This window comes from Rhopalosiphum padi, chromosome 4, assembly GCF_020882245.1.
Source record: "Rhopalosiphum padi isolate XX-2018 chromosome 4, ASM2088224v1, whole genome shotgun sequence".
Taxonomy (NCBI): domain Eukaryota; kingdom Metazoa; phylum Arthropoda; class Insecta; order Hemiptera; family Aphididae; genus Rhopalosiphum; species Rhopalosiphum padi.
In genome coordinates, this window is record NC_083600.1 from 14,781,032 (window position 1) to 14,798,081 (window position 17,050).

At 28.5% G+C, this 17,050-nt stretch overlaps 1 protein-coding gene across 1 annotated transcript in view; it reads right to left on the reverse strand.

Annotated features, from left to right (window-relative positions):
* LOC132929836 (uncharacterized) overlaps positions 1–12,186 on the reverse strand; it is a 40,085-nt gene extending 27,899 nt beyond the window's left edge. The window contains exon 1 of the mRNA XM_060995435.1: positions 11,320–12,186. Within this exon, the coding sequence (XP_060851418.1) occupies positions 11,320–11,769 (450 nt within the window). The 5' untranslated portion in view covers positions 11,770–12,186. The remainder of the gene's footprint in view (positions 1–11,319) is intronic.
* Positions 12,187–17,050: the final 4,864 nt, after the last annotated feature.

The window sequence follows — 17,050 nt, forward strand, 5'->3', positions numbered from 1 at the left end:
TTGTCGAATAATTTGTGTTACGTTCAACTGGGCGTCAGTCGGTCATCAGCCATAATAAATTAAACAAAAAATTTCACTAAAATAATATTCTCGGAATAATTCGATCGCTGCGCGTCTTCTCTCGGTCATATTACAATAATAATATCCATTAACCACCGTATTATGTACGTTACCGTTTTATTAGGGTCGTAAAAAATGCACCTCTGTATAATTTCCTCGATCGACTAAACTACTATACATAGCTGCTGTCTGCTGCTGATGCAATCGTTCCGCGAGTCGTATACCCGTCCCCCGGCAACCTATATAATATGGGTAATGTCTCTGCAGACACCATAAAAACGTACCTATTTATTTCGTGTCTTGTCGACTTCTGCAGATGACTAATTTCGATTGTGTTCGACCAATTTTACTGGCCGGCACATGTATACCCGGCGATTGAGGGTGTTTTTACGATCGTCTCTCAAACTTTCACCGTGCAATAATTAGACGTACGTACGATGTCAATACATCGGGGTCGAAGCATGACGTATTTATATTTTATATTTTGATAATGCCGGCTCTATATCTATCACTATATGACGTCATCTTTGTACAACAGTCATACATATTACACACATATAGCGACTTCTGACAAAGCTCCGCCGGCCGCTGTAATATAATAAATACCTATACACATATTTTATGTCTGGTCGGCCTATTTGAATATCGTGTACGTATAAAAACGCTTCCGTCGTCTTAATGGGTGGTCGGACAATCTTATTAAATCAAATATAATTATCTAACACGCGGTCGTCACTCGTCGTGTAGTGTGTATGGTAGATATAATATGTGTAATAATATGTAGATAATAGGTAGGTACGTACACTGTGCTTTGCGGTAATAACCGTGCGGTCGCGGGCGGTTAAATCATATATAATATATAATGTAATATTATGTGTTCACGAGTTCCTCCCCCTTCGTGTATAGTGGAGGATCATTTTTGTGTCAGTGTCATATAACTGCGAGCATACCCGACGTACCTATAGGTGGATGCGCGTGTTTTTTTTTTCTTCATTCTTTTTACATTAATTTTAAACTCGTTATAGGTACGTACGTGATTACAGAACGATGGCTCGGACGATAAAAAGAAGGAGGAGAAAGGTCGAGCGTGTGCCATCTAGATATATATACAATACTGCTGCAGGTCTCGGTGCACAGGGAATGTATCTGGAACAACCCCTGTATAAAAATCGTGTTCTTTACACTATGTGTATAAATATATATATATGTATATATCTATACATAAATGCGTGTGAAATGAATTCACACACTGACGACCGGTAGGCATATGTAACGGCGTAATGCGTTGTGTATATATAGTTATTAGTTTATTACATTCCAATTAAAATTCAAAGGTTAACCGATAGGTCTTACTTACGATGTTTCAATTTAATTTAGTACGATTAAACGAGATTCTTTATAGTAAACGCGTCTAATCTGTTTCTAATTGTATTATTTCGTTTTTATTACATTATTAACAATACAAACCTATAATGTATCTATAAGTATAATTTATAAATTATAAACATACAGGTGTTATACAACTGTATTGTAAATAATTATTTTTTTATATTCAGCTATAACACATTGGTGAAGAGATTATATTTTTTATGCTCACGAATTAATAGGTTGTAGCTTTTAGGTATAATTACATCAGTATTCAGTACTATAAATATTGTGTAATAATAAGTTACATTTAATGTATATTAAGTTTATTTTTAATTAGGTTAGCAGTCTTTCGATTTTAGACTTAAGTTATTATAATTATTAATCAATTGATTTAAAACAACACATAGAAAGAAAATTTAAGTACAATTTTTATTGATCTTTTATATTTTTAAAATATTTAAATTGTTAATAAAAAGTAAGGATAAAATCTGTAATTTTTAATGTAAAAATTAATTCATCAGCATTTTATTAAGTGTACATAATTAATATACGGGTACAATTGTTTATTGTATTCGTAATCAGTACTCAGCAGTAGCACATTTGGATAAATAAGGAAACAATCTAGTTACACAACATGTCAGTCATTGTCAGATACCTTATGGCACGGGTTGTTGGAGTTCATATATTAATAAAATATTGTAAGTCTCAATATTAATTTTGTACTAATAATAATCGTATCTATATTGTATTAATTTATAAATTTTTTTTTACTCAAGTTGTATAGATTATCTATATAATTACAAAACAATTAACGCGCGGCAAAATATTATATGTTATGTATTAATTTAAAAAGAAAACATTACTCTGCAACATCTATTTAGACATACTCGTTAGTTTAAAATAAAAATATTTAATTATATTATTTTCGCGAAAAGAAATACAAGTGCCAAAAAATATTTTATAATATATAATTGAATATTTTAATATAACGTCAAAAGAAAAAGAAACCGTAAACACTAAAAAATTGGCATTAATATATCGTTTGAATTTTTTTAATGACAAATTTATAATCTCTGTAGTTAACATAAAACCTAATTATTCGTTATTTATTGTCTGAGATTTTCGTAAACGAACTAACATTTTTTTGTCGGTCACTATGGCCACTGCATTAAAAATATTTTAATAACATTTTGTTTTACTATTTATATCGAACGTGTACCGTTTGACTACATATATACAATCTGAGTGACATTACTATGGCGGTAGATTTTAAAGAAAAAAAACAATTCCAAAACCTATTGCCATTCATAAATCGAACTGAATCAGTAATGGGTTAATCAATATCGATCTGCTTTAGATGTAGGTACAGCTCGTGATTTTTAACGGTCCGATTTTCAATGTTTTAATACCTACAACACGAATTTCCAACAGTCTTGAACTACGTGATACGTATTTACGTATAATAATATATATCTTGTACAATTGGGATATTATTCGTGAAAAAGTCGTATGTGCATATAAGTACTACCTATATAATATTAGTTGAGACAAGACCGCTTGAAACCATTACAGTATACGAATTTCATTATTTGTAAGCCCTTAAACAGCGTACGGTTATTCTTATTAGGCACGTAAAAAAAAAAAATTTTAAAAAATACTCCAATAGACGAAAAATCGACATTCATAGAACAAAATCGAATCGTGCTAAAAATAAAAATAAAATCAAACGAAAGGAATGAAGTGAAAAATAAAAATAATAAAAACCGTTTTAGTTATTACCATGGTCAAGTAAAAATTGTCTTGAATTACTTACGTATATATTACGAATATGCACTATATATATATATATATATCTATACATTCTTTTTGAAACCCATTAGTCATTTTTCCATTCATTTGTAAAACAGTATGTGCGTGTATGTGTATTATGTTGTGTGTTATTGGAACAGCTGAAAAGCGTTAATAGTTTGTGTGACCCCGACAAACCAGAAACCGTGACAATAAACACGTCGTCGTCGTCGTCGCGGTCGTCTGGGAGGGTTTGGGGATGGTTTGTAAAAACTGTAGAAAAAATGAACATAGGAAGCTCGGTTTAATACATAAGCTGCAACAAGGGAAACTGACCAACAATAGATATCATTTGTCACGACACTAGTTTGCAGCGCCCCGTCGCCCCCTCCCGATCAAACGTATAAATCAACTAGAAACTCTAAATAAACAGCCAGTCGACATATAATATTAAATGTTATTATTAATTTGATCCGCTATAACAACCGATACATGCATTCTCGTTTTGGGAGAATATTTGTCGACTCGCCGCGCTTTTCCGCGGTTGATAGAACTTTGCACTCTGAAAAGTCTGAACAAAAGTCATGAAACCCGGACAACGCTGTATGTCATAAACTAAAATTGTTGCGACGATGTAATATTATAGGATTTTGAAGAAGAAAAGGTCTGGAAAACTTTTTGGTCTTGTGTTCCTAGCTAGGCTAAGAATCCTAACTTCAGTTTGCTCTAGTTGTCGGCTCTCCGTATGATTTATTTTTCAAAACTTTTCTGTTTTATTTACAGTTACATGTTAACATAAATTATGTCATTTGTGCAAGCTATTTGTCAAAATTCAAAGAAGTAAGATAACGGTGATTTCTATTTGGTTGCTGAAATAGTAAGTAAATCGATTTAACGAGATATATTTATATACCTTAAACTTACCTAATCTTCATACTATAAATTATGTAAAAATAATAATACTTCGGGAGTACCCATGTGGGAAAGATCTAATAAGCAGTGGGTTCAGATCGAGGTGCATTCATTAATATTTTTACCCGCCAATTGTTTTTTGCAAAAAAAATGTAGAATAACAATAAATCGAGGGAACGTAAAAACAGCGTAGTTTGATTAATTTTGCACACACTAAACTAATGTTTTACATGTTTCCTTGTCAAAAATTAATCAGTTATCATATTCAATTTAAATAATAAATGTATTATAAAATAGTTAAATGTGGTAAACAATTTCTTTGATTAGATTTCAAGACTTAACAGGGTTATAACTGACAGAAAAAGAACTAAAACATCTGTAGCCATATGGTCACGCGGAATATAATTTTTAGTTTTTTTATTATGTGTTTTTCAAATGTAATGTTTTTTAATTCCAATTCCACGCATAGGTAGACACATTAAACATTTTATATTAATTATATATTAAACTGACTTGGTTCTTTATTTTCTTCCCATAATATATTATAGGGTCGATCGTCATAATTCTGACATTCTAATCCCTTTATTCGAACAGTAACGAGTTTAAGGGATTACGATTTAGAAATGCATAAATAATAACCTATTTTTAAACTCTTTTGAAATTAAAAAAGAATTGACTTAATGACCTTTTTTATATGTACGTATATTTATTTTATACCAATAATATACTTAAAAGCCAAATTCCAGCTATATATTTCATACTAAAATTAAAGAATAAATATATAAAAATATGTTTTATTGGTAGAATATTTATTAATTTTATTTTTACATCATATTATACATTGAGTATACTTCATAAATAAAACAGCAAGTAAAGCTTTTCGAGTGTATTCTATGTATATAAATTTGAATGATTAATATTTTAAAATTAATCCACAAAAATCGTTAGGTTTACGTAACTAATTGAATATTACTAGCTTATAAAAAATCTCGATGACTCATAACTAATAAATGTACAGAAAGATAAATTAATCTGCGGAAAAATACATTTTTTAAGAACACTGACAACACGATTTTTCGTTGTAATTAATAATACACGAGTATTCTTAAGGCAATTAAATACTTAACACTTATGTAGATCCATTAGATAGACTTATATTTTACACCACTGGTTCAATCAAAGTAAATAATGTAAAATTAGGTACTTCCAAGTTTACGATTTAGAAATATTTATGTACATTTAATATTTATTTTAATTTGTGCACATAATACGCGAAACATTGATTATGATCGTCATATTTTTATAATATTATAATGTGTCTCGAAATAGTCGTATTATGATTCCATGACGGATAAATTACAATATTTTTTTTATTATTTAAAATAATGTTTTTGTTATGAGCCATACGACTGATGTGCTGACACCTATGGTTTCCACATACTAACTGCATACGTGAGAAAAAGTACATTCACCTGTAGGTGATTCTCGCTCAACGCGTCTTGTATATATAGGTAGCATGACTTGAACTTGCTTTCTGTTAGACGTTTCTTTGTGGATAAATGCTTATTTACGTGACTATCAGACTATTAATATACCTATAACATATATATCGTTCGATTACGCATTATGCGTATTATTATTTATTTTCTTTTTTGCCGACATAATAATATAAAGACATTTGAAAAATTGTTCAAATACGCCGCCTTGACCCGATCAGACGGCTTAACCACTCTGGAATTCACTTGTTACTCACATATAATTAGTACAATAAATCTTTCGTGTCTTTTGAATAGTCGCCATTCGATTTAGGCCGAATTACCATAAAAAAATAATGTGTTGTCTGAGCATTTTTTAAAAATAATTTCACAATTATAAATTTAGTTTAAAAAAGAGCACAAAAACCTACACAAAGGTACATATGAGTATGGAAAAATAAAATTAGAAAATAAACCATACCATTTCTATAATACTAATATAATATGTGAACACGTAGATATTATATGGTATTTGGATTGAATTTATTACATTTGTATTATATTTTATTAAAATAAAGTTTTCATAAACATTAGTCTCATATAGTAAGTACCTAGTTATTCATATTTCTTTCATGTTTATACTATATTTAAATTACACATTCATAAAAATTAATATTGCTATTATAATAATATGGTATACTCAAGTGGAGACAAAAAAAAAAAACCTTCGATAGATAATTGTTACCATTCACTATAATACAACTAATATTTTTATTTATGAATTATGTCATTATCAATTATAAAATTATATAGAGAGTATTAAGTACCTAATTATGACTTGTGAGTAAATATTATTTGTATTATCTCATTAACTTATAAACTGACAAAATGAATAAGTATTTAATATAAGCTCGGAGATTAGAAGAAGTTTGCAAACATTGATAAATTCCATTGTAATTGTTCATCGTGATTTAAATTTCATTATAAGTATAGGTACGTGCATATAAGTTTAAAATATATTCTATCTGATTAGATAGATATTTCAGTTATTGAAAGTGATATTTATACATAAATTAATTTTTTTTTCAAAATCTGAAACTTAAAAGAAATTAAACTCAAGCTGACGTGTATATAATTTAAAAAATATAATAACATTTGTGTTGTATAACGATTATCAAAGCGTATAAAACAAAATTATTTTTAGTGTCTTATGAATTATGATAAATATTAGTATTATACTCTTAAATACATGGTTATATAAAAAAAAAGTTTTTTTTAAGTTCCTCATATAAAATAAGCCACCTAAAAAAATAATTATTATTCTTAGAATTTACCCAATGGATTTTTTCAATTAATTTGTAAGATAGATATTTAATGTATGTAAAGGTATGCATCTTTGTAAAAAAAAAGCTATATATTATTACTTAGAAAATAAAAGGTTTGGCATCTCACTAGTTCGTAATAAATTAAATTATGTATTTTCAGCAAAACTATGTACTTCTATCATATTTTATTAATGCATAGGTACAATATAGTTAATAATTATTAAATATTATTTTCTTCGTATACAATGTGTAATTTCTGTAAAACGATTTAAAAATTAGAACCGTCATTATTAAATCAATCTTCCGATAAATTAAAATTCCATACAATTAACTTGTCGTGTATAATAATCATAATAATTATCGATATTTTCTCTAAAACCGCATAGGTACACATACATAGAGCATACTTTTACATAACAGAGGCCAGACGAGTCGTTAAAATAATTTGTTCGTGATTTACTTTTCGACGATTTGGTTATTTAGCTAAATATCAGTTTAGCGATTAATATACATAAACGTATATATATTTATCATATTTCTTTTTATAATATAAAAAACGAAAATTAAAACGACTGTAGCCTCAAAACGTCGTGATTGAAAACGTTACGAAAAGGAGAAAATATAGTAAGTAAATACATGTATAATACGTTAAGTTTAGTAATAATAATAATTTGACACTCGACATTAATTCCAAACTCGTTTTTCTTACATCGGATCGTAGTCGTATGATAGATAAAAAACTATCCGGTCGTAAGGGTTGGATCGATGGTTATTATGTACAACCTACAAGCATATGTATATATATACCACTAGACTGTACAGAAATTGCAATTGATTTATGTCGATTAATTAAATAGAGTAGTGTGTATTATGAAGAAAGTCTATTTTTGGAGACGGTCCCAGAGACTGCTAAACTGCGCGCAATCGGACGGTATAAATAATATAATATATTGCACGATAGTCTACAGCGACTGTGGCCTCAGTCTGGGACTCTATATATTGTGAATTCTACAGACTCAAAGAGCTCGTATATATCTGTGTATTATTATACTGCGAGATTCGGTTGTGCAAATATAATATATAATATCGTTCGAACTTATATATCATACGAACACTGCATCAGCCAGATGAAAATACGCAGAGATCGATTCGATTGCACTCGGCGATGTGACCTGCAGCAGCAGCAGAGTAAGTATAGTAGCAGAAAGTTATGTTATTAGAGTTATTTTATTGTTTTTGTGGTCCAAAAATAATTTCAAACTCGAGTAAGTTAATACGATGTCATCGAGAAAATCACATATAATTCTCTATACTGTTTTTTCACTAGATATACGGGGAAATTACACTAAATTTTATTTACATTATATTTGTTGGTATAATTTCTGGGAAAACGAAAATGCGTAAATAATAATTTATTAATAGAACAGCTTAAAGTACAGTTGAACATTTGAATGTAATAAGTAATAGGTGTCGGTTGGCGGTAACCAACACTTTTCACTTGCAAACAATAATATTCACGCGAGATAAATTAAAATTATGAATAGAAAAAATATGTATAAATACCGTGAAATTTGTACGTGTCCTGTAGCACAGAATCGTCTAAAAATGCGTACGTAATTCGTAGGTATACACATGGGAATGCGACAGAAACGGATAATCGACGGAGGAAAAACTTCAAACATAAAACGAGTTCGCGAAATATTATTCATTATTGCGTGGATTTAACGGTTAAAATTATTATAATACGCCTTGCTGGGTTGGCCACATGTCACAAATCGCAGTCTCCTGGTTGCGATGTGAGTATGATTTATACGCTAACTATACATCAAGCGTAAGTCCTTAATAACACGCGTATTATAAAATGTACCTGATTTTTTTGCATCCCATAACCCATACTAATAATAATTATAAAATATTAAGACATGAACCTGAAAAAATAAGTTAAATTTTAAGAACAATCAATTATCTCATTTACGTATATATATTATCGAGAGAAAATTGTAATCAATATTAAAATGTATTGTTTTAATTTGTAAAAAAATTGTATTTTCTAACAATTGATTTATTCAGCGTGTCGTGATTCAAGTCTTTGCATTCATCTTTATTATTTATATTCGTCATGTAGGTATTAGGTAGGTATATGAAATTCAATAGTTTAACATCTTATCATCAATATCAACAAAATCTGAACCATTGAGGAAAACCAATGAAATTATAAGTGTTTATGTACAAATTGTATTATAAAAATAATAGGAAAGAAAGGTTGTATGAATAAACTGCACTATGTAGAATAATATATTTTATAAACATTTATATAGATACAATATTTTTTTTTTATTAAACGTTATACATTTGTTTTTACACGTTTTTTTTTTTTATTATTTATTTAACGGTAATTTAAATCAAACACACGCCTATATGATTCTACATAATTCAACATGTAAGACAATATTTGAAGTTTCAAAAAAGCTAAAAATAAAAAGTTGAATATATTACACACATTCACAGACTTTTCAACTGTCGAATAAGTGTAGGTATAAGTCTTTTCCAAAAAACAAATTATGTATAATTTAGAGTAAAAAAAAAATCGGTTCACGGAAGCCTGCAGCAATACCAGTCTAGTTTATATTATTATTTGAATAAGTACTAAGTAATTTTCAAAAGTATTTTATTATTTCGTATATCATTTAGTAAATATTAAAAAAAAAGCACGTGGGCTTATAAATTAATTTCAAATCAAGTAAGGACAATTGCTATTAGTTATTATATCGTTTTTGAACGAATCACAGAGATGTTATCAAATTAATTTTCACATTAAATTATTATATTACTAATACAAGTAATACATATATAGAATACAACGATAATATTCATCATAAAATGTATTTTTTAAATATATAATATTTTGTAAGTCAATTTTTTTATTTTATGAATTTAATTTGATACATATATTGTTTAAATAACGTATATTTTATGATAAAAAAATGTATAAAAATACCAAAATGGTGATAAATTAGTCCATTTAGTCCTCGTGTAAATCACTTTTAACAAAATGTATATTATGTTCATTATTCATGATTCATTTACTGGTTAGTTATTAGTATCTGTTAACAATTTGGACGTACTAATCAATCTTTATAATTATTGGCCTCGTGCTTTGATAAAAATACCAATAGATTAAACTATAATTTATATTGTTTTACTCTTTTTAAAAAGTAAAAAAATGTAAATTAAACTGCTTTTTTTGATAATTTTAAAACACATATATATTATAATATTTTATAATTTAAAATTTTAATTTTGTATCAGGTACATGTGTATTTTTTAATAAAAAAATTATAACATAATATTATATAGATTCTAATAAATGTGTTTCAAATCTTCTGAATTATTTTAATAATTATACAGGTATACATGTGCGTGTATCTTAAAATATTACACGCACAATGCTCAATATGTCTACATCACTATAATATGCTGCATACTATATACATTCACAATTACAATTTGTGTATTATAAAATGTATACCTTACAATCGATCAAATTATATTGAAATTCTTTTCAAGCACATAATATTATTTGTTGTTGTGCACATCATACAGTGTTCACCTACATAAACCTACATGCATGCATTTAGGTGCACGCTGCAACACATATCGTACCTACGATTACCTATTCATGGATAATTATTATTCACGAGTCTTACGCAGGGACATTCCTATAAGACATATTAATATAATATGCGCACGCTCTGCACATAAATAATTACTGTTGTGGTGTTTGTATCTCCGTATACACAAATACATTTTACGATACGACCGTTTAACCCTGTAATTACTATTGTTCAAAAAGCGAACATTGGTAGATATACATATAGCATAACTATCAGGATGTATCGTCTTTGGTTATTATACGTCCGATTAGCTATATAATAAACCTATATCTCTGACCACTTTTATACCTATTATATTCCTTCGTCGGGTAATGCAAATTAAAAGCATTTTTACGCAAAAAATTCACATAGTATAAGACAACAATAAATCTAATTTTAAAATTAAAAATAATAAATCGACTATACTTAATTAATTGTAGTAAACAAATTTACTCGTTTGCGTTTCTAATACGTTTTTTTTTTTAAATAATAAGACGTAACATTATTATACTGGACATGACTAGTGTCAAATAGGAAAAGGGATATTGTATGTAGACATATAGCTGTCCATCTGACCTATAAATTTGGCGTAAAATTTCATCGCTGTTTCAGACCATACAATCCATAGGTATAATTCTGATGTGTATAAGTATAAACGAAATGCACAATATACAGTTCGCGATATCCGTACACAATAAAATAACTATTATTAATTAGATATTTTATTATTATAATTACTTTGCCGTATATGTTAAAATCCTTCTCGGCTGCCACCGCAGCCGCCGCTGCAGCCGCGTTCCTGTGTCGCAGTCTGACGATTGGCTCGGGAGTCACCTCGTCCTTCTCGTCCTGCAGGTCCTCCTCGTCATCTTCGTCATCGTCGTCATCGCCATCATCTTCGTTATCTGCACCGTCATCGTCCTCATCCTCGGGAACGGCCGCGCTGGCCGCAGGTGTCCTGGACAACAGGCCTCGGTCGGTAGTCGGCGCCGACAAGCCGGACCGGTTGCCGACGCCGCCGCCGAAAACGCTGGTCAGACCCATCCGGTCGTGCAGGAACCTATCAAGCTTCGTGTACCGTTCGACGCCGGCGGCCGCGTGACGGCCGTCCGCACCACAGTTGGACAGCGTTTGTGCCCCGACCGCCAGCAGCGTGGCCAGTGCCAAAACTCGTGGGGCCGCAGTCATGACGTCCCTGTATAATATGTTGAAATATGTAACCGCGGTAACAGTGGAGTATTGCTCCGACAACGATTGTCACCGGTGTCTTCGTATAATTTGATTTTTCAGCGACAACCGTGTCCGCGTAAGTCTTCCGAAAAGTTATTCAATAACGTCTTATCGTGTTGTAAGTAAAATATTAATATCAATAAAAATATTCCGGCAGACGTGCACCAGTTGACGGCTAACTGTCGAAATGGTTTTTTGAAAAAAAAAATTTTCTATAAAGTCGCGTTGGTCATTCGTCGGTTTCGAAAAAACAACGAGATTCGGACGACGCACGTGGACAACACTCGCGTTCGGCGGCAGGCAACTGCTCTGCTGCAACGACACTCGCACATGACCGCGCGCACCGGTCTGGGACGGAACTGCGGTGGCGCGCGACTCCGCTGAGTTTTATTTCCCAAGTTGCAGCTGCACGGGTCGGCCCCACCGCCGTCAACGTGTAATATATATATAATATAAATATAATATATGAATAAATCTTTTTATGCTCGCAATAGGTATATTCTATCCTTGGCCCACCCCGTTGTCAGGTACACTATAGTATAATATATATGTTATACATTGTACATATAGCTGCTTAACATGTTTAAGTGCAGGTACATAATATGTCCATACATAATATGCGCGTTTTTCTTTTAATCGAGCCCGAGGGTCTTTAAAATGTTTTTCCAAATAAAATCTCTCTATAAAACAAATAAACTATTAAAAAGCATCATCATCATCATAATTATGAGTTATAATACACATTTCATACAATAAAAATAACAGTATATCTATTATACAAATATACATATCACACAAGTTATTTTCTTCAATATTCCAATTTCCAATGATATTGAACATGAGAAAATTATCTAGAGAAGAGCGGTATTATTTTAGAATATACTTTTTGCTCTGATAAAACGTTGATTTAAAATATGTAATTAAAACTTAAAAGTAATTCATTTCTGTTGTCCCGATCCAGCCTAAACAGTGAAAATCGAGAATTTATATAATATTCCGAACATTATATATGTCATTTTTCAATCATAAATTTGTTTCCCGATGTTTGTCAAATTAAAAATTAAATTATACATTATTACCCTATTATAAAAAAACTAAAAAGTAATAAAAACTTTTCCAATTCGACATTGCAATAACTATAATATTTTATTTTCGTAAAATGCAAACTTGCAGTTTTCTCGTGAAATTTACCGCATACCAATGTATTGCAACCATTGTATTGAAATCGCTTGTAAGTAAACCTATATGTCTCCCAACAGTTTAACCATATATATCTAGGATTGTAACCTATTTATACCTTGACCGTTGACCATTGATCTTTTTATTATTTTTTACAAGGTAAAGTGGATAGAAAAATAGTTTTGTCCATCTTATATGCAGTGTAGTACAAAAAAGTCCTAAATATTTATTCTATAGATTATTCTAAGAGCTATTGTTGATTTAAGTTTATAAATATTACATCGAATACATAAGATTAATAAATTTCAAATCCATATATTGATATATAAATATATATTATATGCTTTTATTTATTAAAAAAGACGCGAGATGATTATTATTGAAGTTAAATTTAATTTAATTTGCCTGTGAAAAAAATTGAGTTAGTGAAATAATTATTCTACTACTAATTTGTATGACTCCATCAATGTCGACATTTAATTTTGTTTAGTTTTATTTTTATTAATTATATACTTGAAAATTTTTCTCATCAATTGATTATAGTTTTTTTTTTTTATAAAAACACCTAGAATATAAATCCAAAAAATTGACAACCTTAAAAATTTGAATCAAACATGCCTATATGGTTATATATAAGTTACTTGTGGTAGAAACTATTAACGGTTTGTTGCAATAATAAATAGGTACTTATTATTACTTACACTGATCGTTCTAATATATATATTCTATATTATATCATTAATTATTATGTATTATATATTTATATATAATTAATATTAATGGCTGGTAAATATATACAACGTTAATCGATTATTATTTATTTTTCGAGACATCTGTGAGTCATAATGCGTATATTTTTTATATTAAGTAATCTTCTAATGAATTAATTCTGCGTAATGTACAAAAAATTTATAGTTGACTCTGGTCCTTAAAATAATATATCTATCATAATATATTGAATATTCACTATAATGTACGTTTATTTTATATGATTGTTAAGAAGTATGGAATAATGTATGAAGATATGAAGATCGTACACACACACACACACACATACACACACATATTGAAATATTTAGAAATTAGTAATACAAAATTTAAAAATTTATTTCAAAATAATATTTAACATAACCCAGATTTATCTGCCTAAAGAAATGAAAAATTATTTATTGCAAAATCACGTCATCGTATTGCTTGTAAAGAAATTGCTATCTATTATCATAGTATATTATGCTTTATACTACTTTACTCAGTGTTAAATTATCAATAACTCCAATTGAAAAGAAATATTTATTAAAAATCATCATGACTATTATAAGTATTGACCATCAAACTAATGGTTTAAAATTTATAAAATTGTTTTATTTTTTAATTAAATTTTTTTCTTCTTCTGCCACAAGCAATTTTATACGTAATTTGTATATGTTTCCATGTATATACCTACTATTGATTCATTATAAATTACAATAACACAAAAATATTTTTTCATAAATCAATGATATTATAATATACAAATTAATAAATCAATAAATGTGAATAACAACAACTATTTATTAGGTAAAGGAACATTTATTAATCGATCACACTCATATTATAATGACTAATACAAATGCAAAACTATTGTTTGTTATTATCTTTGTCAAATTTTTATTTTTTTATTTCATGTTTGAGCCCTGGCAGGTGACTATTATACTTGAAAATATAATTAGTATTAAGAAATTAAAAAAAATCCACATCATCTGCGACTCTGTAGAAGTTTGTTTTCTTATTATGATTCGGAAAATGATGTTAATTATGGGGGCTTAAAACTATCACTGTTTCATAAATAAATAAATAATTTAAAAAAAAAAAACACACATTTTAATATTTTATTTTTATAAACTACTTAATATTATAAAAACGTCTATCAAAAATCAATTAAAATTTATTAAAACTACGATAAGTTATAAATACTACCATTTTTAATCAAATAACTTTGTCAAATAATTTTTATATATCAAAAACTATTATAGTAAAATAGTTTGATTGAAATATTAAAAAATAATCATTATCTTATAACTATTTTTCTTGTGCTTAATTATTTACTTTAGGATTAATGCTATTTTATGTCTATATTTTGTTAGTGAAATGTTTTATTTGTCAAAAACACTTGAACGGATGACTTATTATAACTAGCCACATTAAATTATAAAATTGACGAGATTTGTTACTAACTGACGTGTATCATAATTCATATAACAGTCTAATAAATAATTTAACTAAAAATATAGACCTACAATCACACACGATTATCAAAAGCTATAGCTCAATGCATCAGTATGTTTACTGATTTTAGCACTAAAAATAAGTGACTCCCTTAAAATATTAATATTATACATAGCGCTGTACCGTTACATAAATTAAAGTTATTTAATAAAATATATATATATAGGTACCGCTATGTATTATATTATGAAGGAGTATTCGTTATCGTAAGTAGGATTTTCTTATACAAGTAACAAGTACCTTAGTAAACCACACACACCTAAGTGCTTTATTGTGTTCTTGTTAGGTCAATAATTGTAGGTCGTTGTTAGAACCCTACGAAGTTGGATTAAGTTTCAGGGTTGGATAACGTCCAAAATATTTTTTTCCTGCGAGATCTGTGTATAGAAGTATACTACTATATTATTATGTATACGGTCTACAGTAATTGAATTCTGAAAGTCGGATGCACTCGTTGAAGGGAGCTGACGTTGGTCAGTATAATTTATTAAATAATTTTAATAGTTCCCGAGACATCTGTTTTATATCATCATTTATGCATATTATACATATATGACACCATATAAATATTAATTGCTATAAAATTTCATAAACATTTTGTATATGTATCTTATACTGTATATATTTTAATTAAGATGTACTTTTATAACAAATATTTAATTGTTTATAATTTTTTTTATAAGAACACGAAGAAACGTGTCTGCATTACAAAAAAATATTGTATTGTTGACAAAGTATAGAATAAAATTGCTTAGGTATTATTATACCTAAATATTAATATATAGTATATATTGATACTAACTATTTTTGATCTCTTGATTATTTTGTAGTTAACGTGAATTTGTTTTTAAACCTAAAATGTACATTTTAAGAAGTAAAAGGTATTTTATACATATTTTCGAAATTTTTAAATATTATTTATGAAGGTATACTGTACAGTACAAAACATTTGCGATTTGCCTATATATTATTAATAATAAATTTAAATTATATGTCGTTCGTTTAAGTTATTAAATTATTTTTTTATAAACATATTAAATTATTAATATAAAAAAAAATATTTTTTCAATTTGTGAAGTGTATGCTGTGCATACACAGCATACGCACACGCTACGCCACTGGTTTCGTAAGGTTATTATTACTATTTTGTGCATAGGCCTAATGGTTCCAAGTACGAATGGTATAAAAACGAGTATGTTTGAAACATCTAAAAATGGAGTGAATGGTGTCCGAATATCTGTCAAACAAACTTTAAGAAAATCATGTTATCGACTATCATCATTAACTGTGAAAATACGTTTACGTAAGTTATTATAGCACGTATATAGTTACTTATGAGAAATGGCACCTATTTGTTGTGTTTGTATCCATCCATAAATTTTCGTCGGCCGTTTTTAATTTTCGAGACCGTCTATAAAATGTTAGTTATTGAAAGAAAATTGTTTTAACCGTCATAATTCTAGAAATAGATCACAACAAAATTAAATAAAATTTTAGAATGTATCTTATCTCCATACATAATATTGAACGAAGATCAACTAACTATATAATATTATATATAGGTCCTGCAGCACTTCTGTACTTATTTATTCCGATAAATTAATTTTCAGTTTCGTACCATACATAGCAACACGCGTAAATCACAGTAAACGTTTTATTTATCTTAACACGAAGTGTTAAATATTAAAGTTAAGTATCTACGGAAGTAGAACGGCGTTCTTCTATAAAAAGACAATTAAAATAAGAGTTGTGATTGTTGTGAACTGGCGATCCTTGTTTATAATATAAATTTGAA